At 49.8% G+C, this 27,675-nt stretch overlaps 1 protein-coding gene across 1 annotated transcript; it reads left to right on the plus strand.

The window, feature by feature from the left end:
* hip1rb (huntingtin interacting protein 1 related b) lies at positions 1-26,140 on the plus strand. The gene is made up of 32 exons (XM_028996147.1): positions 1-340; positions 9,197-9,260; positions 9,878-10,020; positions 10,113-10,169; positions 10,313-10,399; positions 10,963-11,039; positions 13,116-13,177; positions 14,425-14,565; positions 14,806-14,863; positions 15,264-15,339; positions 15,424-15,582; positions 15,731-15,783; positions 15,899-15,971; positions 16,679-16,862; positions 16,937-17,025; positions 17,770-17,886; positions 17,971-18,072; positions 18,684-18,878; positions 20,522-20,669; positions 20,762-20,848; positions 21,124-21,231; positions 22,127-22,263; positions 22,638-22,748; positions 22,832-22,890; positions 23,938-23,968; positions 24,059-24,121; positions 24,219-24,319; positions 24,850-24,955; positions 25,075-25,198; positions 25,281-25,342; positions 25,817-26,028; positions 26,111-26,140. Coding segments are annotated over exons 1-32 (3,180 nt in total). The 5' UTR covers positions 1-247; the 3' UTR covers positions 26,112-26,140.
* The last annotated feature ends 1,535 nt before the right edge of the window (positions 26,141-27,675 follow it).

Here is a 27,675-nt window from a genome sequence, read left to right on the forward strand (position 1 = left end):
GGACGTCGCCTCCCGGTTGCCCAGCGCGGTGCGTCCGCTGCCCGCAGCCCCGGCGCAGTCGGATCGTGGAGGCGCGGACCGGCCGCTGAAGGAGGTGTAACCGGGCCCGGGCGCTTCTTTTCCCCAACACGTCCGCACCGTCGCGCCGCGTTTTCTAAAAAAAAAAAAAAAAAAAAAAAAAAAACGGCGGTGGGAAAAAGGGAGAGTTTTTTTTTTCATCCGTTTTCTGCTCGGGTCGCGCCGCAGGATGAACTCGATACGACAGGTGCCCACCCGGGTCAAGAGCAAGCGGACCGAGACCAGCCTGGGGGCCGAGAAGGAGCACTTCGACAAGCAGCAGGTACGAGCGCGTCTCCGCCGGCCTTCCGCCGAGGCCCTCCCGGTCACCGGGCTCTCTCGCCGGGGGAGCCAGCATCTTCACCGCGCTCCTCGTCCTATCCGCTCCAGGACGCAGCGAGGGAGTCGGCGTTCTTTTATAAAAACAGGAACGAAACGCATCCGCGGGCCGTATTCGTATCTTGCGGTACACGTCGCGTTAATCGACGACGCGCAGAAGGAGAATACGAGCGTGTTTACCTAAAGTTTTGCGATTCAAAGTCGCTGCTTTTACGTTAATTTGTCCAAAACGGTAAAAAAAAAAAATGAAATTTTAAAATCCACCTTCAGATTCCGACCGTGTTCACCACGTCTGCTGGATCCGTCCATCAATTCAGGTGCGTTGTTGGTCTCGTTTTTGGTGCCGTTTGTTTCTCGAATTCCAGGCGTTCGGTTCGCATTCCCCGTTTTTTCCGAGGAGATCGAGTGCCTCAGACGCCCTTATCCAGAGCGACTTACAGTCAGTAGTTACAGGGACAGTCCCCCCCTGGAGACACTCAGGGTTAAGTGTCTTGTTCAGGGACACGATGGTAGTAAGCGGGGTTCGAACCCGGGTCTTCTGGTTCACAGGCGAGTGTGTTACCCCACTAGGCCACCACCACCCTACACAATACATGTGATGTATTGTAAAGTGTGTGTTGAGGGGTCCAGCAGGGCTGGTTTTAATAGACAGGATGTGGTTTCCACTCGCAATGCCGATTGGCTGCCCGTCTTTTAACGATCATGTGATGTCGTGCCGATTGGAAACAGTCGGAAGTGTTGGGGTGCGAAGTGGTCCGAAAGCGCGGCGGTGGTTCCTTTGGCGACCGGCCCGCTTCCTCTGAACCAAGATTGCGGGATTTCCGTAATGCGGTTAGCGGAGCGGCCTGCGGCCTGGCCCTCTGCCTAGAACCTAATCCCCCGGCCGTAGCCCCAAGTTTTATTTTGGCCGCCTCTCCGCGAAGTCGGCCCCGGTCGGACGGGCGTGCCGCTTGTAAAGCGGTCCGAGGAGGACCCGCCTCTCGCCCCGGTCCCTTTTCAAGCCTCTGAACCCGCAGGTAGAGAATGGTGTCTCAGGTGACATTGTGACGGCCATACGAATACTTACAAGTTTCAAAAAGTTCCCCTTTTTTTTTTTTTTTGCCACCAACTACTTCTGTGTGTTCAGTGTTTTTATTATTTTTTTTCTTTATGTATTAATATGTTTTAATATCAATGTATTAGTAGCCAAGAGCTTTGATTTGATATGTTTATCTCAATTTCACCCAAAATGTCACCCCTTCATATTCTTATTGTTATAGTGAGAAAAATATATATTTGTGTGTGTGTGTGTGTGTGTGTGTGTGTGTGTGTGTGTGTGTGTGTGTATCTATCAGCCGCGGCGTGGCTCCAAGGCGGGGCCGCCACATGCCAGGGATAGTGAGCGATGGTTATTAACTCGCCGACTGCGGCGTGTTTACCGATGGCGGCCCGGTTAGGGTCCGTTCGCGGGGCGCTTGTGGCTTTTTCGTCGCGGCCCGGTCACGTTTTAGGTCTGTGAAGGAGACGCGCTAACAAGACGTGAAGTGTTCAAGATTTGTTTATGGGGCGGCGGTGGCCCTAGCGGTTAAGGAAGCGGCCCCGTAATCAGAAGGTCGCGGGTTCGAATCCCGATCCGCCAAGGTGCCACTGAGCAAAGCGCCGTCCCCACAAACTCTTCCCCGGCACCTGTCATGGCCGCCCAACTGCTCACCAAGGGTTAAGTGTCTTGCTCGGGGACACGATTGAACCTGGGTCTTCTCCCGTGCACGTCCAAGACCTCTTCAGCTTTCCCGCGCGAGGCCGTAAAAAATCAGTACCGCTGAAGTACCGCGATATTTCGCTGTTTCCGACACGGCATCAGATGCTCGGTTTAAGGACCTTTTTAAAGTTTTTACACGTGCTTTACGCCTTTTTTTTTTTTTTTGGTTGTGATCACTTTGTCGTGCTTATACAGGGTTCCCACGGGTCCGGGAATTTCTGGAATTTCGGTGAGGCCATTTTAATTTGGTCGTTTGGGGTGTCGAGTCAGGGAGTCGTGTGGTGCGGCGTCCTGGAAGTCTGCGTCCACGTACGTCCTGACACTCGCCCACGTACCGAACGTGGCAGGCGAGTGAAGTAAAGTTCACCATATTTGGCTCGATAATGAAGAATTTAAGTGATAAAGTAGAAGATGGAGTCGACGGCGTCGCCGATATTCAACAATAGTGACGTAAAAACGCGGCCTTAAATCCTATAACCCCTTTAAAATGCTGGAACGTGAACCCTGACGGTAGGACCGGCCCTGCTTTTACGGAGAACCCCGCTTCCGGCCTGCCGGCGGTCCGGTTTTACCGGTTCCGCGGCGCCTGGCACCGCGAGGGCATGGAAGGGGGGATGTCTCTCTGTGCTCTTCACAGTTAAGTCCCAAGACAGCGTTCTGGCATCCAAGCTTTGCTGGGACAGGAGGTCAATTGCGCTTTTACTATTAGTGACCTTGTGTGTGTGTGTGTGTGTGTGTGTGTGTTCTGGTCATTTAGCAAGTTCTGCTCTTTCTGGGCGTGTGTACGATGTCAGCGGGCGTATTTCTTCTGATGTTTATCTGCCCGTTCGTTTCCACGCTTTATCTCTCTGTCTTTCATGCTTGGATTTTTGTTCTATTGTCTCCGACACACACACACGCCCACACACACACACACACACACACACACACACCAAAGGTACGTAAACAGGTGTGTGTGTGTGTGTGGGAGGGGCGGGGTTAATTTACATTGCTGAAATGCTGCCAGGCAACACACAGGCAATAGGCCCGAATCGAGCCTCCGGGATTTCCATGGAAACGGCCGTATACTGTACGTGAGAGAGAGAGAGAGTGAGAGACCTGCCAGGAGAAGAGCGAGCCGCCGCTGGAGATGGAGCTTTTGCAGCGTTTCCCCCGGCGATGCAAAAAAAAAAAACAAGGGACAAAGTTCATGACCTTTGAACCCCGGTCTCATGTGAGGCAGCTGCACAGGCCTCTACCAGATCAACCGGGCAAAATAAAGGAATAATAACATCCAGGTTAGGAGCTGATTTAAGCTGATCTGAGGGTGGTAGTAGCCTAGCGGGTAATGAACCAGAAGACCCGGGTTCAAACCCCACTTACTACCATCGTGTCCCCGAGCAAGACACTTAACCCTGAGTGTCTCCAGGGGGGGACTGTCCCTGTAACTACTGATTGAAAGTCGCTCTGGATGAGGGCGTCTGGTAAATGCCGTAATTGTAAATGTAAATTGGTTGCCGTGGGAGGCGTGGCCTCCGCTTACACACCAACCTCAGAAAACGAGCATTAGACCACCTCACATTCATAACCCCTGCCACACGTTATCTAGAAAACACGGGTAATAAAGATAAAATAATGGAATTTTATCTACTCAAGCAAGGTCTTCACTTCGCTGCTAAGTGTCAATCTACACGTCCATCTTCATACATGTAATAAGAAGTTGATGTTTCTTTATGGCCTTGCAACCCTGGCTTAGTAGCCGTCCTTAACTCAAATGGTTACTGGAAACGCCGCTTTTAAGGCGGGGCTTGTGTGGAACGTGAAAGTGACATCGCATTTACACTCTTCTTCGCAACAGATGAAGAGGATGATGATGGTACATTATTCCAAATGGTGCAACCATCTAGTCCAGCTCCTGTGGGGCAACTTCAGCTTCAGAACGTCTGGTGTTTGACGATCTGTGAGGTTGCGTCCAATGTCAGACGTAATGAATACAGACGTCCTTGTACTGAGAGGGCCGGCCGCAGGCTGGTCCAGAATGAGCCGGATTTCGGTCTGAGTGAAGTGAAGTGATTGTCATTTACACAGCAGCACAGCACACGGCGAACACAGTGAAATTTGTCCTCTGCATTTAACCCATCACCCTTGGTGAGACAATTGAAACAAGTGAACGTTCTGAGCAGGAAGGGCAACCTCAGCTCCCCGGATGTGGTGGGCCGTTGTGTGGTAGCGTGGGCGAGGAAGCATGAGAAAATGAGCGAGAACGTGCACGGCCCTGCTCACAGGACTCCAAAAATATGCCAAATGGCAGCTGTGTGTGTGTGTGTGTAAATACACACACTCTGCACGGGCGCTAGGGCTGCAACAACTGGTGTACGAATTCAACAATCAAATGACAACAGCCGTTTTTTACAAGGTAGCCGTAATAAAGTTTCCGAAACTGCACCTGGCTTCGGCCAATAACAAAACGAATAACAAATGGTGGTAGTAGCCTAGCGGGTAGCACACTCGCCTATGAACCAGAAGACCCAGGTTCCTACTTACTACCATTGTGTCCCTGAGCAGGACACTTAACCCTGAGTGTCTCCAGGGGGGGAATGTCCCTGTAACTACTGATTGTAAGTCGCTCTGGATAAGGGCTTCTGGTAAATGCTTTAAAAATGTAATTTAAAAAAAAAATTGTAAATAACATTGAGGTTCTAAAACCCCAAATATCATTTCGTGATTGCTTATTCAGGCTAACGGGCAATGAGCAACTGGCCGTTTCTCCGCCACGGCCGTAACGGGCCGTTTCTCCGCCATGTTTTTGACCTTGACTGACCCTCCGACTGCCTGTTGACTTAACATGATAAGGGCCGGTAATAAATGCCGGAGGCAGGTCGTTCCGAGACGCGGGGACGTCCGCTAGCACGCTGGCTGCCAGCGTAGCAGGAAGATGTCCAAGCACCTGGACCAGCTGCTGAGGGGGCGCGAGGACCAGGTAAGGCCGGGGACGAGAATCGTCCCTCGGCCGCTCGGGGATTATGGCAGCGTGCGTGGGGGAGCGCCGTAACCGTAGCGCTGGGCTCAGATGAACAGTTAGTCTGATCTCCGTGTTTGTCCGTTATTTGGTCTCCTAAAAATCTGTGTGGGGACAAAAACAACCTGCAATGTGACATCGCATTTGATCACCGTCCAACAAAGTGCTTGGGCGGTTATGGTTTGCTTGTGTAAAGCGTTTACGTGTAAAATAATATAAAGGAACCATTTCACAATATTTTGTTAAATAAAAGTACGTCACGTTTGAAATCGTAGAAATCGTAAAACATATTGGATACGTAAACGTTGGAATTACGAATTGCGCGTATTACGAACTGGAACCTCGGTGACAAAATCACGTTCTGAATCAGCTGGTTTGTTTGCTAAAGTTAGCGCGGAACCGACCGGGCAGGTGGTCCGGGTTCGGCACCATTGAGGGGCCTGGAAACGTGGATTATACGTAATTCCACGTTTACCGACGGATTCCATTTCATTAGCTGGCTTCTGCCGGCAACGACCCACGTACCTTCCGGCAGATAGAACGTCAGCGGCGGAATTTGGGTTCTCTTGGCTTTGTCTCGGCTTCTGACGTTGCCGGCAGCCAGCGCTCGCTGGCCATCTGTCACCCCCTCTGTGCCAGCGCCTGGCTCGCCTCCATCCCGGTCCCTCTGCCCACAATTCCCATATTGTCCTGGGCCACCGGTCCCAGGCAGCGCCGCGGCTTGACGGCCCCCCTAATGAAGCAAGAGCGTCGGTGTCACCTCGCCGACAGAATGCCGTTTCGTCGCCGGGCCCTCTGTGCTCCGCCCTGGATTTACGGGGCCTCCGACCGGGCCCGGGTCTTTGAAAAGCGGCCCGATTCGGTCGGGACCTCTGACGAGGACGGGCGGGAGTGTTTACGTCTGGCGGCCGGGATAAAGGGTCTTTGTGTGGCGCGGGGGCGCGAATGTTTTACGTGAACAGCCATGTTTACTCACCCAGCATACCGCGGCGGCTGAATGGGACTCTGTTTCTGAGTGTGTGTGTGGGGCGGGGCGGGCGGGGCGGCTTCGTTTGAATAGGCCTTTGCATGAGGCGCTAATGAAGCTGCACCCCCCGCGCTGACGTACGCCCGTAATAATCGGGGGATATTATCAGAGTGGTAAAAAATGTGCTCGTGTCTGTGGGAAAAGGGCGTTTTTAATCGGTTTAGTCGCCCTTTTAGGCCAAAAGCCAGGTCCTAAAATAAAGAAAAAATGATACATGAACAGTGAAACTGGGCACGGAGCCGGAGTGAACTCAAATTTTGATGAAATCGGCTGTTTGATTATTCGATACGTTCTTGAACTCGCAATTCGGTGGATCGCGGTAATCGTTGTGTGGGAAGGGTGACGACTGGCTTATGTAAAGATCTGATACTTTTATTGTATTTAAGCTTTTGTTTGGGATCAATGACGTGAGCACGATTGGCGATGAATTTGAATGTCTGCGACCCATCCAGGCAGCTTCTCTAGCCCGCAATTTTTGTACACGATCAAACACCAATTCCTCTTGGAGGTAAATTAGCAGCAGGTTCAGTGACATTGTTCACGTTTGACCACGTTCATCTACAGATAGGACATGCAGGCCCAGTTATCGAGGGTGAACATGCCTTCACAAAAGGTTGCATCATCATAACTCAAATTCAGATTTTATTTGTCACGCTTTGGCGACTGCTATAGACCACAATATTGCAAATATTGCAAGTATACAGTGAACCAATATGCAAACATAACCAAATATTACACTTTTATGTTTTTAACATAAAACATGTGTAACAAGTAGGGTGAAGGTGTGCAAATGAGTGAAGTCAAAAATGTCAATTCTTGTATCGTTTTTTTTCTAATTGTAATGTTGCGTAGCTCTGTTGTGTATTTATTTGACGTTCTTTCACCATTCCAGATACCTTCAAGTAGGGGTTTTCGCGATACATGGGTCACGATGTGATTGTATCACGATATATTGTGTTATTGTACTTATTGTGATATTCTACAGTTCACTGAAAATGTAAAAACAAAGCTGAAATACGAGATGCTGTTGTCGTCATGTGTTGCAATTTCACTCCGTCTGAAATGCCAAGCAGCAGTTCAGCTGTTCAGCGCCATCTACAGGAGTGGAGGCTGTAGTCGCTCGCTGATTCTCAGCTCTGAGAATATATATATATAATCTCGATACAATATCACCATGTGAAATATTGCGATATATATTGCTGTATCAACATTTTCCAGCACCCCTACTTTCAAGCTATGCACTGTAATCTTTTCAAGCATGAAATAGAAACAGATCTTTTCCCTCTGTCTGTGGGCAGAAAGTATTGCTTGATATTTTATCGTCGTGGCGTTCAGATTGACATCATCTGCTCCCCACCCAGACCCGGCAGGAAGTTGATTTTAGCCGTAAGGGCTTCCTGCTGAATTAGAGCGTGGTCTTTTGCTCTGCATTCGCATTAAGTAGTCGTCTCCATGTGTGGATTTTGTGTGTTTTGGCGCTACGGATATTGAAATATGAATGGTTTTCGCTGCCTCACTTCCACCAGACAGTAATCATGAGGTTCCATCTGTACGTAATGAAATATGGCGCTTTATTCTCTGGCTTTCCAGCACGCGGGGCGTCTGTAATGACTCTGAAGGACGTCTGCGAGTGTGTGGTGTGTGAACTGTGCTGTCTGGTGGGATTAGTGGAGATAAGCCCTGCGGTGTGTGATCCCGTTTACAAGAACACACACACACACACACACACACACCTGGCGTCCATCTTGCACTCTCACCGTCTCTCGCTGTTACTCTCACCTGCGGCGGGCGTTTTAATCGCTTCGCTCTTCACTTCCTGCACTTCAGTTGTTCTGCTCGTGGGGAGAAGCGAGGTGTGTGTGTGTGTGTGTGTGTGTGGTAAATTACGATGCATCGCAGCAGTTTTTTTAAATTAATTTATATATATTTTTTTTTTATTATTATTTTTTTTACTGTCTTTCGTTGGTGGTGTTTCGTGTACGGTGTACTTCTGCTAAGATAGCCATCGTTCTATGTTTTACCTGTTTATAGTTTTATACTTGTATGTAAATACTTATCCAGAGCGACAGTCCCCCCCCCCTGGAGACACTCGGGGTTAGGTGTCCTGCTCAGGGACACATCGGTTTGAACGACGTGTAGTAGTACTGCACGTAACGTGTAGTACGTTATCTGGTCTAATCTCCTGAACCCCGCTGAACCGTCCCAGCGACATCATACTGTAATACGGGCCTGCTGGGAATATCGACCTAACGGGAATAGTATAGGAAGAACATTAGAATTCCATTAGAATTGGGAGGGCCTGTAATGACTAGATCATGTGACAAAATGTGCAATACCGGACAAATGTTTGCGCCTTTTTATTAAGTGGCCCAGTATGATTGTGTTTCCGGATTCGCTCGTCCGACTGCTCCACCCTGCCGTCGGGGTTGTTCCGCAAGTGAAGGGCGTGTTCCGTGTTACAGCCACGCCTTTGCCACACACACGGAACGACAAGCGCGTCTCCCGATAAGCCGAGTTCGATAAGCGGGGCGCTCGATTCTTCTCGGTGAAGAGCGGAGAGCGCCGGCGAACGGGTTTAATCTCCGAGACGTCGAACCACACGCGGGAGAGTGTCTTCAGTGTGACGTCAGAGTGATGCGGCGGTCACGCGTCCAAAGACTACGTGGTGCTAGACGTCTGGATCGGTGGGCGGGGAACGTTTTTCTTTCTTCTCTTTTAAAGAAGACACGCCCAGCTGAATAAGCCTTGAATCCAGGAACTGGGTAAAAGTCCAAGCTGAGGTCACGTCTCAGAGGGGTGACGTTCTCAAGCCTCTGTCCTCGGCCACGTCTGGTCCAGTCTAACTGTGACGTGTTAAAGTACAGAAATAGTTTACTGGAGCCGCAGTACGTTCTTGTCTATGAAGTGCAATCAAGTTCAAATATTAATAATGACTAACATAAATAAAATATACGTAAAATATACAATATATGAATTTTACATTTCCCTGGAATTTTTTTTTTTTTATATTTTTTTCTCTCTCTCTCTCCTCCTGCAGCTCAGCAGCATCAGCAAAGCCATCAACTCCACCGAGACGCCAGTCAAGGAGAAACATGCCCGCAGTATCCTTCACCAAGTCCCCCCCGTCCCCCCCACCGTTTTACCAGCAGTTTCAGGGATACAGAACGCGCCCACGTCACCGCAGACCCAGCCTCATTTACATTTACATTTACAGCATTTACCAGACGCCCTTATCCAGAGCGACTTACATTCAGTAGTTACAGGGACAGTCCCCCCCCTGGAGCAATTTAGGGTTAAGTGTTTTGCTCAGGGACACAATGGTAGTAAGCGGGATTCGAACCTGGGTCTTCTGGTTCATAGGCGAGTGTGTTACCCGCTAGGCCACTACCACCCTACGCGTTATTACCAGCCTCCTTCCCCGCGCTTAAGAATCAATCGCGATTGATCGGTTAACGAACTCTTTGCTAAATGTGTGATCCGGTTGGACAGAATTCCGCATTTTTAGGCCCCATCGCAGCTCTAACGGCCGCGAAACGAGTCGCCTCTCTCCAGCTCGCATCAATCATGGATGAAGGCGGCGGCCTCCCTCCCTCCCTCCCCCCGACTCGTGTAATCCAACGCGTTGCGGCCCGGTTTCCGGTCGCCATGGCAGCGGCGCTCCGGAAGCGCCCGCCGGTTACCGCGGGACGAGTGCGGTTTTCCTTGACGCCGCGCGCAGGGATCATTTTGGGGACGCACAGGGAGAAGGGGGCGTACACCTTCTGGTCGTACGCCCTGGGCATCCCCCTGCACAGCAGCGCCATCCTCAGCTGGAAGTTCTGCCACGTCCTCCACAAAATCCTGAGAGACGGCCACCAAAACGTGAGCCTTCCTCCTCCCGTCCTCCTCCTCCTCCCCCCGCATAGTTCACGCGTGCAGCTTGGGACGTGTCTCGTGTTCTCTGTCCCGCTCAGAGCCTGCAAGACTGCATGAGGCACCGGAGCAGCATCGCTGAGAATGGGGTCATGTGGGTGAGTGTGTGGCGCGGCGCGTTGCCGCGGGGTCCGGCAGGATTTCCTGTCCCCGGCCGTTTACGGGTCCAAATGAAAAGACCCCTGGAGACGTTTCCTGGCCCCCCAAGGTGCCAATCAGGGGACTTTCCTCTTGCTTCCAGGGTAACTTCCGGGACCGTAATGGCTACGGGCAGCTGGTGTCCCTTTATTCCAAACTTTTGTGCTTCAAGTTGGACTTCCACACCAAGGTGAGTGACGAATGGCCGACGCTGTCTTTGATGTCCTTTACTGTACTCCACTATTTACATTTTAACGTTTTTATTATTAATATCTTTACATCATCTATTACTGGGCGGTTTTTGGCCAATGAGGTGGGAGTCATTCAATAACATTTTAACATATTTCAATACTGGATATCAGCATATTGGTGTATCCTTTTACGAAGATAATTCTACAATCAGTAGTGACAGGGACAGTCCCCCCCCTGGAGACACTCAGGGTTAAGTGTCCTGCTCAGGGACACGATGGTAGTAAGTGGGGTTTGAACCCGGGACTCTGTGGTCTCCTGGTTCACAGTCAAGTGTCTAACCCACTAGGCCGCTGCCACCCCCAAAAGCGTATGTACCGTAGTAAAAAAGCTCCTTCAGACGGCTTGGTTGACGTCCCTAGTGGCCTGTACCCGGGCCGCTCGTCTCCGCGGTGATCGTGGAGGTAGCCGCGGCTCCACGATGCGTGTTTTGGGAGGAGCTCGGGAGAAGGCAGACAGGCAGATGTTTGAAGATGTCCATGACCGCGCTCTGTCTCCCCACAGCACGCCGAAATCAAAGCCAACCTGGAGGCCACGGACGAGGTGCTGGAGCGAACCGCGGGGACGGACGTTAACAACGTGTGAGTGACCTCTGCTGCGACCTCTCCCAGGCAGGCGGACGCCATGAACAATGAACGAGGCGGATTTTACGGGCTGCGTTCGAAAATAGTCGACAATAAAGGAGGCCGTCGATGTGAATTCTGTAAAGACGGAACCGGACGGACGGGTGGGCGGGCGGAAAGAACGAAAACAAAGATGGGCGGAAGAGGAAAGGGCAGCGCATCGGGTTTCGCTCCCCTGAAGCCGCTCCCTGCCGGTCGGGCAGGAGCCCAGGTGTCGCCTCTCGCCGGCCCCGCGCGGCATCAGCTTTCAGAAACGGATCCGCTGATGCCAGCGAGGACGTGGCCTGGGAACGCGGCACCTCCGCCACGCACCTGTGGCCCTGGCGTAGAACGTCCAGGTTTATTCAAAATGGCACGAATCCACAATAAAAGAGTTTCAGAACAAGTGTTTGTATAGTTTAGATGTGTCGAAATTGCACGTATTTGTCGCGACAACACTTGAGTGTGGGCGTGTCTGCAACATTGCCGCGTAACTCGCAAATAAACGCGACTGATTGGCCGACTTGTTTGGGGGGGGGGAATTGCATAATTTCCACGCTTGAAAAGTTCTAACTTTTTACGAACTTTCTGTCGCAAGCAATTCAAATTCAATGTTTTATTTGTCACATACGTTGTCATACGGATGTCACACACACGGTATGATATGCAGTGAAATGCTTTGGTGACTGATAAATGCTGTAAATGCTACAGACCTCAGTATTGCAAATATTGCAAGTATACAATGAACCAATAAGCAAATATTGCAAACATAAAAGTGAAAAATATTGTGCAATTTGTTCCGAGTCTCCCTGCCCCACTAGTCTCTGTGACCGTTTTAAATATATAGGGGATTAATCGTAATTAATTCTTAGCAAAGCATGCAATTAATAAGATACACTTGGCTAATCAACTGATAATCATTATATATGTATATAATAATAATATTAATAATTAGCTGGACTGCAGACTCCGTACAGTCGGGTAGAAGAAAAAAAAAAAAAAGTGAAGTGATTGTCACGTGATACACGGCAGCACAGCACACAGTGCACACAGTGAAATTTGTCCTCTGCATTTAACCCATCACCCTGAGTGAGCAGTGGGCGGCCATGACAGGCGTCCGGGGAGCAGTGTGTGGGGACGGTGCTTTGCTCAGTGGCACCTCAGTGGCACCTTGGCAGATCGGGATTCGAACCGGCAACCTTCTGATTACGGGGCCGCTTCCTTTACCGCTAGGCCACCGCTGCCCCAAGTCTCCCTGTCTGTGACCTATAGTTGTGGAGAGAAAAAATTTATTTCCTTCCTCAAATAAAATATATAGAAAGAATACATTTATATCTAAGACATTTACCAGACGCCCTTATAAGAAGGCTGGAACAAAGGGAACACGTATCATTCCTTTTTTACTCCGGATCTTTCTGGTACGTGTCCACAGAGACTAAACGGTGCCATACCAGTCATTCCAGCAAGGAAAGAGACCCGCGTCCCGGTCGTGAGTATAAATGGTGTCGGTCGCCTTCGCCGCCTCAGGGCCCGGACAGCTTGCAATCATTGGGGGAGCGGCGGGTTTCCGAGCGGCGTCAGGAAGTCCCGTGTCGGCCCCGCAGGGCGTCGGCCCGCGATCCGAATCTTTAAACGCGAGGCACGCGCATGCGCCGGCACCTCCAGCCAAACACGGGCGGTAGCCGCGCAGCTTGTGTCTGTGACCTATAGTTGTGGAGAGAAAAAATTCATTTCCTTCCTCAAATAAAATATATAGAAAGAATACATTTATATGTAAGACATTTACCAGACGCCCTTATCCAGAGCGATAGAGGGACAGTCCCCCCCCGGAGACACTCCGGCTTAAGTGTCCTGCTCAGGGACACGATGGTAGTAAGTGGGGTTTGAACCTGGGTCTTCTGGGTCATAGGCGAGTGTGTCACCCACTAGGCTACTACCAGAGTTATAACCTTCCTCTTTAAGCCCTGTCTGGCATTATAACACCTACAGTCAGGATTAAATGCCAGATTTGGTATCGTACCGTCGTCACCGTTAACGATGCCGTTCTCCCCTCAGGTTCCAGCTCACGGTGGAGGTCTTTGACTACATGGACGTGGAACTGAGGCTGGCGGAGGCAGGTGAGGACCGTCTACTAAACCCGCCCCTGATCAGTCCGCGGTTGATATAATCGCAAGTTATCGAGCGCCTTTTTCCCGTTTCGTACATACTTTACATCGGTCGGTCACTTTGACTGTAATTTCCTTTTCTAGCAATGTTGCTGCGCCATGCAAATATGAGATTGTGTGCAATTAGCATCTAATAACGCGTCTTGGTTAGAATTTATGCCGAGCTTCTGTTTAAAATGGCACACGGCCAGAAGACGTTCCGGAACGTCCGGAACGCTGGCTCTCAACGTGCGTTTCCTGTGATTCGGGCCCTGATGTTGGTTTGGTCCCCGCCCCCTGGCCCTCCTAACATGGCCTCCCTATCTCATCTCCTACCAGCCTGACCGTGAACAGGCCCTGGAGTGTAAACACGCCCGGCGCCAACAGACCGGGCGAGCTTCTGTTGGCGAAACACGGGCCGCTCTCTCTCTCTCCCACGGCGGGAGATGAACAAATGAAAGTTTAATTTCGTTTTCCAGAAGGTGCAAAACTTCATACTGTATTGGCCTAAATATACATTATAGGGCCGGTTTTGTCTCAAGATATGTTTGAGGAGGCAGTCAGCGTCTAGACGTCTTGCATTTTTCTGTGTTTTAATTGCTGTTGACTTGTCCAGTTTGTGACGTCCTGGTCAAGGTCAGGAACGTGAAGAGTTAGAAAGAGGGAGGGACACGTCACAATCACGAAAACGGTACAAGTCACGCCTCGAAACACAGTCACTTTCCCATTCTCCCACGCCATCTTTAATGGCCTCACTCCGACGGGAGCGCAAATCAGCGGCGGGTCCGGGAGGAGTTCCGTAAACAAGACACAAACAAGACAGAGGACACAGACCACACGTCACATGACCGCGGGACGTAACAAGTAGTCTAGTGGCCATCATGTTCACCTGACATGCGAAAGATCCTCAGTCCGATACCAGGCGGAAACAGAATTCTGGCGGTTCTAGTGGTTGGGACTCGATCCCATCGGGGCCGTGGTCGGCCTAGTGGGCAAGGAACCAGACCCATAAGGAAGGCTGCCAAGGTGCCCCGTCCCCGCACGCTGCTCCCCGGGCGCCTGTCACGGCTGCCCACCACTCACCAAGGGTGATGGTTAAATGCAGAGGACACATTTCACTGTGTCACCGTGCGTCGTGCTGCGGTGTTTGACAATGACAATCAGTTGACTTCACTTTTTTTTTTTTTTTTTTTCTGTGGTATTTGAACCTCCCTCCGCAGTTCTGCGACAGCTCAACACCTCCATCGCCATCTCCACGCTGTCCTCGGGACAGTGCCGCCTCGCGCCGCTCATCCAGGTCGTCCAGGACTGCAGTCACCTCTACCACTACACCGTCAAGCTGCTCTTCAAACTGCACGCCTGTGAGAATCCGTATTTCGCCGCCAAAGTCGGAGATGCGGGAGAGCTGATTCATGAGCACGTATTGATCAAATCCGATCGTGCTGTTCACATAATCATGCGGTGTGAACGTAGTCAACTAAATACAAAAAAAAAATAATAATAATAACAATAATCTTCTGTGTTGCATGATCCATGTCCTGCTCGCTAGTTTGAGTTGAGTTGTTTTTTTTTTTGTTTTTTTTTTTTTTTTCCTCCATCAGGCCTGCCGGCAGACACCTTGCAGGGCCACCGCGACCGTTTCCACGACCAGTTCCACAGGTGAGGTCACCCGGCCGCGTCTGAAACAGTCACGACGCCGCGCACGGAATTTCCTCACGTTTAATGACGAAGGAGAATATTTATTACTTGAAGTCTGAGGCCATTTAAATTAAGCGAGCTTGAAGTAGCTTTGCTGGTTTGGTCCGGTTCCCTTTTATTGGCCTAGCGGTTAAGCAAGCGGCCCCGTAATCAGAAGGTTGCCGGTTCGAATCCCGATCCGCCGAGGTGCCACTGAGCAAAGCACCGTCCCCACACACTGCTCGCCCACTGCACACCAAGGGTGATGGTTAAAAGAAGAGGACACATTTCACTGTGTGCACCGTGTGCTGTGCTGCTGTGTTTCACAATGACAATCACTTCACTTTCACTTTGTGTTGTCTTCACATTTTTTTTGCATCAGCCTGAAGACGTTCTTTAATCGGGCGCGAGACATGATGTACTTCAAGAGGCTCATCCAGATCCCCCGCCTGCCCGACGTGAGATAACGCAACACGACGGACACGCGGCCGCCAAGACAACGGGCTGTTTTACTCTGCGCGTGTGTGTGTGTGTGTGTTCAGTCACCGCCCAACTTCCTGCGGGCGTCGGCGCTGGCGGAACACGTGAAGCCGATGGTGGTGATTCCGGACGAGGAAGAGCCCGAAGAGCAGGAGGACGACGACCCCGAGCCGCTGATCGACGTCACGGAGGCTCCGCCCACCGGCGCGGCGCCGCCCCAGGTACCTGCAGCGGGAGAACCGGGGGCTCACGTGGAATTTTCAACACCGACCGGCTGTTTTAATTATTCGTTTGGCCGTTTTTGATGCATTAATGCGGTGATCCGTTTTAACCAGACTGGCCTCGGCCTCTCTGTGCTTTGCTCTGCAGGTGGACATCTTCGATCAGGCGTTCGGCCCCCCCAACAACGGCTTCGACGACAGGTGCGGGACCCGCGAGAAATGTTGCGCCCCCCCCCCCCCCCCCCCTCCCCCGGTTACGAAGGCGCTATGAGCGGCGTGTACGATCGCGTGTATACGTGTGTTTGTGTGCAAACAGGGACCTTCAAATTGACTCCCTGAAGAGGGAGATGGAGCTGCTGCGAGCAGAACTGGAGAAGATTAAAGCAGAGGTACAAACACACACACACACACACACACACACACTGTTGTTTATTTAAAGCTACGCTCTGGATTTCCTCCGCCCGTCCTCGAATTTGCGCGTACGATCGAGATTCTGCGCCGTGTGAAAGGTGTGAAATGTAACACGGAGACTTTGAATGGGAGCAGCTGTGTGTGTGTGTGTGTGTGTGTGTGTGTGTGTGTGTGTGTGTGTGTGTGTGTGTGTGGTTTGCTCGTTCACTCATCTCTGAATTCTTCACACACACGTCACGTGTTGGCGGCCGAAGCCGCTTCCTCAAGCTCGCGAGTTACTTTCTTGAGATCTTCGGAAAGCCGCTTTAGCATCGCGTCTTCACGATTCCATGCGAAACTGCCGCTGCAGGACTCGTCCGCGGCGGGACTTCTTCTCAAGAGACTGTCGTTAGCTGACGGACATGTCGATGTTTCTGATCTCTGATCCATGAGATCAGAACGAACCGTCGTTTTAATGGAAGAGTTTACGTGTACGGCATTTATCCAGAGCGCCTTTCAACCAGCAGTGACGGGGACAGTCCCCCCCCTGGAGACACTCAGGGTTATGTGTCTTGCTCAGGGACACGATGGTAGTAAGTGGGGTTCGAACCCGGGTCTTCTGGTCCACAGGCGCGTTTATAATATATAGAAACATCCACCGTGCCGTTTTGTTCCATGGTTTACGTTGCGTTTGACTTGACGTCAGGCCCAGAGGTACATCACGCAGCTGAAGTCCCAGATCAACAGCCTGGAGGCGGAGCTGGAGGAGCAGCGCGTGCAGAAGCAGCGCGCCCTGCTGGAGAACGAGCAGCTGCGCATGGAGCTGGAAGCCACGCGCCGCCGCAACGCCGAGCACGAGAGCATGCAGGGCGTCTTCTCCGAGGCCGAGAGTGAGCAGGGCGCCGCCCGTTCCAGGACTTAGTCTCGTTCACGCCGCGTGACCACGTTCTCGCTCTGTCTGCAGAGAAGGCCCAGGCCACCGAGCTGCGCTACAACAAGCTGAAGGAGAAGCATGCAGAGCTGGTGTCCAACCATGCTGAGCTGCTGAGGAAGGTGCGCGTGTTAGAGAATAGTCTTTTTTTTTTTTTCTATTACATAAATGTAATTACTTAAATATGTACAGTACAGGCCAAAAGTCTGGACACCTTCTCATTCAATGTGTTTTCTTTATTTTCATGACCATTTACGTTGGTAGATTCTCACATCAAAACTATGAATGAACACATGTGGAGTTTTGTACTTAAGAAAAAAAGGTGAAATAAGTGAAAACATGTTTTATATTCTAGTTTCTTTGCTCTGATTACTGCTTTACGCACTCTTGGCATTCTCTCGATGAGCTTCAAGAGGTCGTCACCTGAAATGGTTCTCCAACAGTCTTGAAGGAGTTCCCAGAGGTGTTTAGAACTTGTTGGGGTCCAGCTCACCCCAAACCATCTGGATTGGGTTCAGGTCCGGTGACTGTGGAGACCAGGTCTCCACTTTTTGTTAAGTACATAACTCCACATGTGTTCATTCATAGTTTTGATGCCTTCAGTGAGAATCTACCAACGTAAATGGTCATGAAAGAAAACACGTCGAATGAGAAGGTCCAAACTTTTGACCTGTACTGTATACACAGCACAGAGAACCGTGGTTTTTAATATCTGAGCTTGCTGTAAATTTTAAATATATTTCATATCTGAAGTTTTTCAACATCTCAACAGAGCGAGGGAAGATGAAGGTCTTTTTGTTGTATTCGTGTGTGTGTGTGTGTGTGTGTGTGTGTGTGTGTGTGTGTGTGTGTGTGTGTGTGTGTAGAGCGCAGACACAGTGAAGATGCTGTCTGCCACACAGCAGACTCACGAGGAGGTGGAGCGAACCAAGCAGCAGCTGGCGTTCGAGATGGAGCGCATCAGACAGGAGGCAGATATGAAGGTACACACTCGTTCATCAGGTACACACACACACACACACACGTGGAAATTGATGGTAAAATGAACATCGCTGTCATGAATTTAGATGGAGGAGCAAAAGTTCGAGATGGATAAACTGCGCCGGGAGCTGGAGGAGAAGAATGGAGAGGTGGCGCGTGTCAGGGGAACCCTGCAGAGCAACGAGAAGGTGTGTGTTGTGTGCCCCGGGCCAAACCAGTAGTCAGTATCTACAGGCACAGTCCCCCCCTGGAGACACTCAGGGTTAAGTGTCCCGCTCAGGGACACGACGGTATTAAGTGGGGTTTGAACCTGGGACTTTCTGGTCTTCTGGTTCATAGTGTCTCACCCACTAGGCTACTACCTCCCCCTTGTTTTAATGTTTTTGTATGAAAGGTCTACTCAAATGCAGAATTCTTTAAATTCACAAAGTTAAAAGTGAAGTGATTGTCACATGTGATACACAGCAGCACAGCACATGGTGCACACAGTGAAATTTGTCCTCTGCATTTAACCCATCACCTTGAGTGAGCAGTGGGCAGCCATGACAGGCGCCCGGGGAGCAGTGTGTGGGGACGGTGCTTTGCTCAGTGGCACCTCAGTGGCACCTTGGCGGATCAGGATTCGAACCGGCAACCTTCTGATTACGGGGCCGCTTCCTTATCCGTTAGGCCACCACTGCCCCGAAAAACTCGCTGTGCCTGCTTTACATTGGAGCCAAGCTGGAGCTCCGCAGGTCTGAGTGGAGATATTCCCGTGGTTTAATTATGTGTGTGTGTGTGTGTGTGTGTGTGTGTTCAGGCAGGGCTGCAGCTCAACAGCTCGCTGGCGGCCCTGCAGGCGGAGAAGGAGCGGCTGCTGCGCAACGCCAGCGAGAAGGAGGCGGAGCTCTCCTCCCTCCGACAGGCGCACCAGCTGAAGGAGTCGTCGCTGCTGCAGGAGAAGGAGCGGAGCAGCCGGGAGCTGGGGGAGCTGCAGGGCAAGCTGCAAGAGAAGGTGGGGACAGCCGCTGACCTTCGGGACATTTTCAGGAGACGTTGGCGGCACAATTCGTATTGGCTGAGCGGATTTAGCGCTCTGTTTCCCCAACACGTCCCTATTTCCTTCGAGTTGGAACGTGTCGGTGGAGGTGTTGTCTCTGATCTGAAATATCTTCTTACGCGTGGAACTAAGGCGGGTAATGAAATAACTTCACGTGGATTACGCCACACGACGCAGCCGAGGGGGGCGGAGAATGTCGGGGTAATGGAGTACCTTTTTGCCACCAGGAGAAGATACATCCTTTCTGGATGGTTGTAATTTGTCAGTGTTGGAAAAACCGGTGACGAACTCGCTGTCCTATTCATTGTTTGAGATTGTTTTTCTTTTTGGAGGGGGCGGGGCTTGTGTGGGCGGGGTTTACGTTCCACGGTTTCCTCCCACCATCCAAATGCATGAACGCTAGGTGGATTGGTGGGTCTATGGGCGCTTTCACGCCTGCACCTACTTGAATCAAGCATAGTTGGTAACACTCGCCTATGAACCAGAAGACCCAGGTTCGAACTTACTACCATCGTGTCCCTGAGCAGGACACTTAACCCTGAGTGTCTCCAGGGGGGGACTGTCCCTGTCACTACTGACTGTAAGTCGCTCTGGATAAGGGCGTCTGGTAAATGCTGTAAATGTAAAAATAAATGGGTGTGAAAACCGTATTCGCACACAGGAACCGCACAGAGACCCACAATGTAGGTGAGAACGCGTTCCGGACCCAAACAGGACCGAACGCCCCCTGCGATCAACGGGTGCGGGGTCTCTTCTGGTACCCAAAGTACAGAAGGTCACAGCTGGGAGCAGATCCTTCTCCTGTAGAGCTCCGCAGTTGTGGAACATCTTGCCGGTCCGTGTTCGGGACTCGGACACCGTCTCAGTGTTCAAATCTAAACTGAAAACACGTCTGTTTTCTCCGGTCTTCTGTTAAAGTCCCAGACGCAGTGGCAATTATTAAGTCCACTTCACCACACCGTCACCTAGTCAAACACAGACAGTGTTAAATTCACCCCAGCTAGGCTGTCCTAGTTAGAGTACCAGGCCACTGTAGTACCAATATACTACTACTCTAATGCTACTATAACCACGTATTTCAGTCCGTCTGTTTGTTCTCTCCGAGACACTGAATCAAGCGCACAGAGTGTTTGTTTGTTTGGCGTTTTTCCTTGTGTGCAGAAGGGGGTCAACTGTGGGGTCTGTCAAAGCCCATTGAGACATACTGTATGTTGTTGTTATCACGTGATTTCAGAACAGCGAATTATGGGTAAAATTTCGACGTCGCCATCTTTTGTTCCCGTGGTGATACATCTGACCAGTCAGCGGGGAGAAAGTTCTCGTGTGATTTGAAGGGACTTTTTTTTTTTTTTTTTTTTTTTTTTTTTTTTTACACCGAACTGAGAGGAAAATGATCCAGTGAAACTCACCGACCGATTCAGGCCAAAGCACACGAAGTAGGGTGTGAAAGCGCCCTTCAGATGTCCGTAGGTGTGTGTGTGTGTGTGTGTGTGTGTGTGTGTCTGCCCTGTGTCCCGTGGTGCTCGGAGTAACACGAGTTCGTTTGAGGACAGCGGGCGAGTCCTCCTTGCTAATGTCCCCTTGCTCCGTGTGCGTAGCTGGGCCGCGAGCAGCAGCTGCAGCAGAAGCTGCTGGAGGAGCAGTTCTCTCTGCTGCTGGGGGCCGTGAGCGAAGCTGAGAACATCGTCCAGGACGCGGCGGCCAAGCTGGACGACCCCTTACACATACGCTGCACCAGCTCCCCAGGTGTGTGTTCACACACACACACACACACACACACACACTCACGAGTCGAACCCGACCAGTGCTCACCCGCCGACCCGTCTTCTCCTCTGTAGACTACCTCGTGAGCCGAGCGGAGGTCACTCTGGGGTCCATTGACAAGGTGAAGGTCGGCCACGCGGACTACCTGCAGAACATGGGAGGTGAGCACCCTGCCGCCCCCTGGCGTTCAGCCGCCATCAAGTTACTACCCTTCACAGACACAGATCACACCTGTTTACACTGGGGCACACACTGCTCCCCAGGCGCCTGTCATGGCCGCCCACTGCTCACCATGGGTGACTGTTATAAGCAGAGGACACGTTTCACCGTTTTTTTTTTTTCTTATGTTGACGTAGAGGTAAAGAGATAAGTGAAATGTCCCTTTAATGCATCATTGTACATTTATAGCCGTGTGTGTGTGTGTGTGTGTGTTTAGATGCCAGTGCATTGCTGCGTGCCCTGACGCAGTTCTCTCACCTCACGGCTGACACCATCATCAATGGCAGCGCCACAGCGCACATGGCCCCTACTGACCATGCAGACCGTAAGTAAAACTCCAACTCTGCTGACCATTACAGACCACCCTACACACACACACACACACACACGCATCTGGCAGTGTGGAACACAGCTGGGATCTCACACGCTCCTTAAGTGATGAGAGGTGATTTGGGTGAAGAGTGGGATCAGAGACGAGTATTATGTTACAGCATATGAACCATGCACGTGTATAAAAACGAGTCAGGATCAGGGTTTCCCAGGGCACACTACCAACCAAAGGTCTGGACGCCCCTACTCCTTGCCGGTTATGGAGACTAAGATGGAGCCATTTTGAAGAGACATATTTCAGATTTGTTCGATGAGGAGAAAGTGTTTGGTGAATCTGTTTTTTTTTTTTTTTTTTGTCATCAAAAGCCGCTTGATGAGACGCTCATTAACATGAGTGAATAAAGTGTTGAGCATAAACCTTCAGGACTGTTGGGATCTGTCCCCGTCGTCCAACTGCAGGTGGTGGAGAGAAGACGAGAGCGTGAAATTCTGCCATCACAGCAAAAGCTCCCTGATTTGGAGAGACGCAAATCTTCAACTTTTTGTTTATTTTTAAAACCTCGTGCATGTTATTTCATAGTCCTGCGTCTTGATTTTTGTTCTAAATGAGTAGGCGCGTCCAATCTTTGGGCTGGTGTATCGCTTGCCTAAAATGAGTAGAATAAATAGGTTTATTCATGAATAATTTAAGCTTCATACATTTTAATAATCACATTAGCATTTAATTATAGACCCAACCTGCTGGCATATCAGGGTCTTAAATGCCCGATTGGTTGAGCGGTTGCCAATTTGGTTTAAAAGCGCATTGACTGCGGACGTCCAGTTGCGTGGCGTGTGTGCTCATCACTTGGTGGGTGTGTGTGTGTGTGTGTGTGTGTGTGTGTGTGCAGGTCTGACGGAGAACTGCAGAAGCTGTGCAACTCAGTGTCTGGAGTTCCTGAAGCATCTCAAGTCCAAAGCCACCCTGAGAAGTGCCGATCCTGCCGCCGTACGCCTGGTGGTGCAGAAGATCCTCCTGCTAGGACAGGTGCTCTCAGACACACACACACACACACCTCCCTTTGGCTACAGTTTCTGTCCCAACATGATTCATTCACACAATTAGCACAACAAACACAAACAACCTCGCAGAGTCGAGTCAGATCAGATTGTAATGAGCCAAATTTGCTCCAAATAGCTTCAGTAAATCAGTGTGTGTTCACCTCGAGGTCAGAACAGCACAGTCTCTGAGTATTTTCAAACGGCAGCTGAAGACCTTCCTCTTTAGCTCTGGATAAGGGCGTCTGCCAAATGCCGTAAATGTAAATGTACACCAGCACCCCAGCTTTCCTACACAACTTTACCTTTTCCCATTCGCACCCTTTTGGTTTTTAACTCCTGATCTTTCTGACCACCTGCCAGGAGCTGAGGCCGAAGGGCATGGACGTAGGCAAGGATGAGCTGGGTGACATGGTGGAGAAGGAGATGGCCTCCACCTCCGCTGCCATTGAGGAGGCGGTGCGCAGGATTGACGTGAGTTGCCCCCCTGTAGACACATTGCATTACATACAGGAAATCGATGTGGTCAGCTTCTGACCTCTGACCTATGACCACAGGAAATGATGAACCAAGCCAGGCAGGACACAGAAGGGGTTAAACTGGAGGTCAACGAGAGGTCAGTTACATTAAATGGACTTTTAGTGCCATTAGCCACTGAAGTAAAAAAAAAAATTTAATAAAAAGTCACATCCCTTTCTAAAATGTATTAATCATATTTGCAGAATTCCATGGTTAGAATTCCATGGTTATTCTGATTAAGCAAGTTGGTCTTAATTTTTTTTACTTTTGTAGATAATGTTACAAATTAGGAAAAAAAAGTTATGTGGTCACGTTGCATGCACACCTGTGTTTTAATATCATAGACTCGAAAAACTAGTCGGCATATCTGGATCCTGTTTTCATTTTGTGGGACTGAACACAGACTCACAGTGAAATATGCAGTGGTGGCCCAGCGGTTAAGGAAGCGGCCCCGTAATCAGAAGGTTGCCGGTTCGAATCCCGAAGCGCCGAGGTGCCACTGAGCAAAGCACCGTCCCCACACACTGCTCCCCGGGCGCCTGTCACTTTATATGCAGTGCCACGGGGTTCGGGCCCCTTTGTAGCCAGTCACACCCACATCTACAACTCTGTCGAGCAGGATAAACTATTTCCTCTCTCCGATTCGGATAGTACTATATAGTAATTTTGGCAAGAAATGTTTATTACCATGCATAAAACTAAAATATATATCCATATCAAGGTTCCCACTGTCAATAAAAACCTGGAAAAAAGAGACTTTTCCAGGTTTTAACAAGTCTTGGAATGTGAAATAAACCTCTAAATCTGATTGACACATGAATGTACAATGAAGAAGATGGTTCCAGTAAGTCTGGGCGAGAAACGTTTTTCTACATTTACAACGTTTAAAACTAGTGCAGGTCTATAGTATCATTGCCGGCTTTACGTGCGTTTCCTCAATATTTCAGCACCTCCGCAGCCGCGTCATGTAAAAGTCATTCTAATGATCTACGACGGTTTAAGTTAAGCTTTTCGGGGTTGTCATAAGTTTAGTTTTTGTGATTTTATTTTTCACATTTGCACAGAAATATGGTCATGAAAATATGGCTCTATTGTAAAAATGTGTAAGAACCTGATATATGTATATATATGTGTGTGTCTCTAGAATCCTGAACAGCTGCACGGACCTGATGAAGGTGAGATTAGCTCTAATCGGCCTCCTCTGGCAAGATGGTTGACGTTGACCAAGTCGCTTGTTACTGACCCCTCGCCCTCCCCTTTCTCAGGCAATTCGTATGCTGGTCCTCGCCTCCACCGACTTGCAGAAGGAGATCGTGGAGAGTGGCAGGGTGAGTCGGCGCCTTCCCGGCCCCGCAGCCTCGCGGCCTCACGTGGGCCGCCGCCGTTACGAGGCTTTCAGCCGTGTCCGCTCATTTCCTCCTACAGGGCGCTGCTACGGTGAGGGAGTTCTACGCCCGCAACTCCCGCTGGACGGAGGGACTCATCTCCGCCTCTAAAGCAGTGGGCTGGGGAGCAACGCAGCTGGTGTGAGTGCGCCATGACACGTTGTGGATTAATTCAATCTTCAAAAACTTGATTTAAAAAAAAAAAAAATATATATATATATATATATATATATATAGCTGTCAAGCTATTACAATTGTCTTATTTAGCGAGACGGCCAATGTGCCTTTTATCATCTTCCATATTGAGTTGATTGGTTTTGCTGCTTGTCACCACCTGATCCACCGCTCGTAACTATACTTGGAAGCACTGTCTGAAACGCGAGGCATTTCAGGGATTCTGAGTCATTCTGCGCTGCTGACGGGTTAATAAAAATTTTATAATAATAATTTTTATTTAGAAATAGGGATTGTCACATGTGATACACAGCAGCACAGCACACGGTGCACACAGTGGAATTTGAAATTAGTCATCAAAATGTTAATCATGACGTTTGATTAATCAGAGTTCATTTTGACAGCCCTAAAACAAAAAAAAAAAAAAAAAAACACATTAATAAAACAGCGACGTGGTTGTAACAGAGCCGCCTACTTCCTCCTCTCGTCTCCCGCAGCGACTCCGCTGACAAGGTGGTCCTCCACATGGGGAAGTATGAGGAGCTGATCGTCTGCTCCCACGAGATCGCAGCCAGCACAGCACAGCTGGTCGCCGCCTCGAAGGTGACAACGCCAGATCAGTCAGCCGGTGGCGCTCGTACTGGACCCGCTGCTCGCTCGACTCACTCGTGTGTGTGTGTGTGTGTGTGTGTGTGTGTGTGTGTGTGTGTGTGTGTTGGCAGGTAAAAGCTGACCGCAACAGTAAGAAGCTGACCACCCTGCAGCAGGCGAGCAGGCACGTCAATGAGATGACGGCGAAAGTTGTGGCTTCAACAAAGTCCGGACAGGATCAGGTGGAAGATAAGGGTGAGTTTGTGTGTGTGTATTTACTGATAAGTACTGTGTGTATAGGGTAGACAGAGACGTGATTTCATATTTCGACCTGCAGATGAAATGGACTTCTCTGGCATGTCACTCATCAAGCTCAAGAAGGAAGAAATGGAGTCGCAGGTAAGCATCCAGGATGTGTGTGTGTTAGAGCTGTAGCCGGGTTTTAAAACGTCAGGCCCCCCCGACGTGGCCCGGCTTTCTTCACGCGGGACAGGAAACGTGCGGGTTTAAAACCGCTCCACACCATCCATTTTTGCATCTCGGTCGATAGTTAAAACGCATCACCTGACGACGGTGGCCGAGAATTGCAAATCAAATGAACATTTAATTTTTTAAAATACAAATTTACAGCAAGCAGCGAATCATTTGGAACAGGTTAGGCACTATAGGCCGAAAGTTTGTGTTTGCTGACCGAACATTTTCCGCGCAAGCTCGACCCGACCAAAAGTGATAGAAATTGAGCCTGAACCCCGACAGGCCGAGATTTACAGCTCTAGGGTGTGTGTGTGTGTGTGTGTGTGTGTGTGTGTGTGTGTGTGTGAGAGAGAGGCACTGTGGTGATGAATCCTCTGCTGATCGTCCCTCCCCCGTAAGGTGAAAGTTTTGGAGCTGGAGACCATGTTGGACAATGAGCGTCTCCGTTTGGGCGAGCTCCGGAAGAAGCACTACGAGATCGCCGGAGTGCCGCTGGAGCAAGGATCCCAGGACAACGGGCTGCAGGCCGCCTCTCCCAAGGTCTCCAAACCCCCCCTGATGAAGAAGCCCCCGCTCGCCAACAAGCCGGCCGTCCCTCCCAAGAAAACGTGGTGAGGCGTATAGATATACATTCAGACACCGTGACTGTGTGTGTGTGTCATTTTCTCAAAATCTTTTTAATTCTTTTTACAGATGAGATGAGTTCTGAGCACAACCGGCACACAAGAGAAGAGGGGGAAGTGACCCAGAGACTTTATTTTTCTTTCCTAGCCAAACTCCCAGTGGCAATCCCAGCTCCATTCGTGTGTCCGGTTCCCTCTGCCGATGGACATTTATGTCACGGTTAAATCTATACATTTTTTTTTTTTTTTTTATATATATATAAATCCATAACTCTGCCCCGGCCTTTTCCAGAATTTTCCGCTCCCACACCTGCTTTGAACCTAAGATTGGGGAGTGTTTATTTAAATTTTTGTTAAACTTATCATCCACTATACTGCAATGACAAAGGGAACCCTAGATACTGTTGTGTCACCAGTGGGTAGTTGTTGTGTGCGTTAATTGCGTTTTTTGTTAGGTGTATTTGGTTGGGGTGAATGGAAAGTTGAATTGTTTGTGTGTTTGTCGCTCTCCCTCCGTTTCCTCCTCCTGTCGCTCCGCTTGAAGAAGCACAAAACTGTTCTTTCCTCCGTTTCGAAGGTCTTCCCGAGCATCAGCCCGATATAACGTTTGGTTTGTCCACTTCCCCCTTAACTATTCCATATTAATAAGCTGCAATAGATCACATGCTGTGCATAATCCTAACAAAATGATTTCATGAAGACGGCCTATGTGGAACTGGCTTCTCCTAGCAGTTAAAAACATGGCGATCGTGTGTTGTAAGCGTTGCGTTTTACGCCGCAGCGGCTGTATTTATGTGTGATTTCGTCTTATACAAGATTTTATTAGCAGCCATGTCATGCTTTACCAAGCGCCACGTACGGCGTATAAAGTTATCTTAAATGTTGCCCCGCCCCAAATCCCGACCTTCCCCACGTTGTACAGAGAGGAGTATATATTTTTAATGAGGATAAACGTTGGTTTTAAGAAGTATTGGAAGTTGAAAAGTGGCAGCAGTTGGGGGGGGGGAAATGTGCCTTGAACTCTCGAGATGAGACGCCGGTCAAGTTTTTATACGCTCACTCCGCCTCCCAGTCATATCGAGACACTTTTTATTTTTTATTTTCTTCCCCAATCACTTACTTTTTAATCCATTACCTCGGTTTGCCAGTGGGGCAGTTTTAAGCACACGGGTTTAACCCTCGGGTGTCAGGCCGCGCCCCTCGTATTTCTGCACGGTTTAGCCCACCAGCCACGGGTGGTGGCGTGTTTGCCAGTAACCTGGAGAGGCTGGAGCTGACCTGGAGTGTGAGTGCGGTGCGTATCTACTGACGACCATATCGTCAAACACCTTTTGGCCTTTTTCTTTTTTTTTCTGTTTCCAGAACGTTCTTTGTTTTTTCTCTCCTCATGTCTTTGTATGCTGAAACCTGTTAATATATTTGAGTGAAGCCATAGTCCTACTGTCATTCCCTGTAGTAAATTGCAATGTCAATTGAGAAATAAACGTTTATGAAGTACATTTTTCTGCTGTGGTTGTTGTTGAACGGTAATTATGTAAACGCTCTCTGTATTAATTAAATCCAGAACTGAAAAGCGTTAACGTGCACGATTTAATTTTGCTGCAGACAGAAAGCCTGCCCGTGATCTTCTTCATA

This window comes from Denticeps clupeoides, chromosome 11 (genome assembly GCF_900700375.1).
Source record: "Denticeps clupeoides chromosome 11, fDenClu1.1, whole genome shotgun sequence".
In the NCBI taxonomy this organism is placed as follows: Eukaryota; Metazoa; Chordata; class Actinopteri; order Clupeiformes; family Denticipitidae; genus Denticeps; species Denticeps clupeoides.

Coding starts and splice junctions, on each gene's coding strand:
- hip1rb (XM_028996147.1), top strand. CDS start 248: ATGAACTCGATACGACAGGTGCCCACCCGGGTCAAGAGCAAGCGGACC. Junction 15,972..16,678: donor TGGAGAAGATTAAAGCAGAG/GTACAAACACAC, acceptor ACTTGACGTCAG/GCCCAGAGGTACATCACGCA. Junction 17,887..17,970: donor GACAGGAGGCAGATATGAAG/GTACACACTCGT, acceptor TCATGAATTTAG/ATGGAGGAGCAAAAGTTCGA.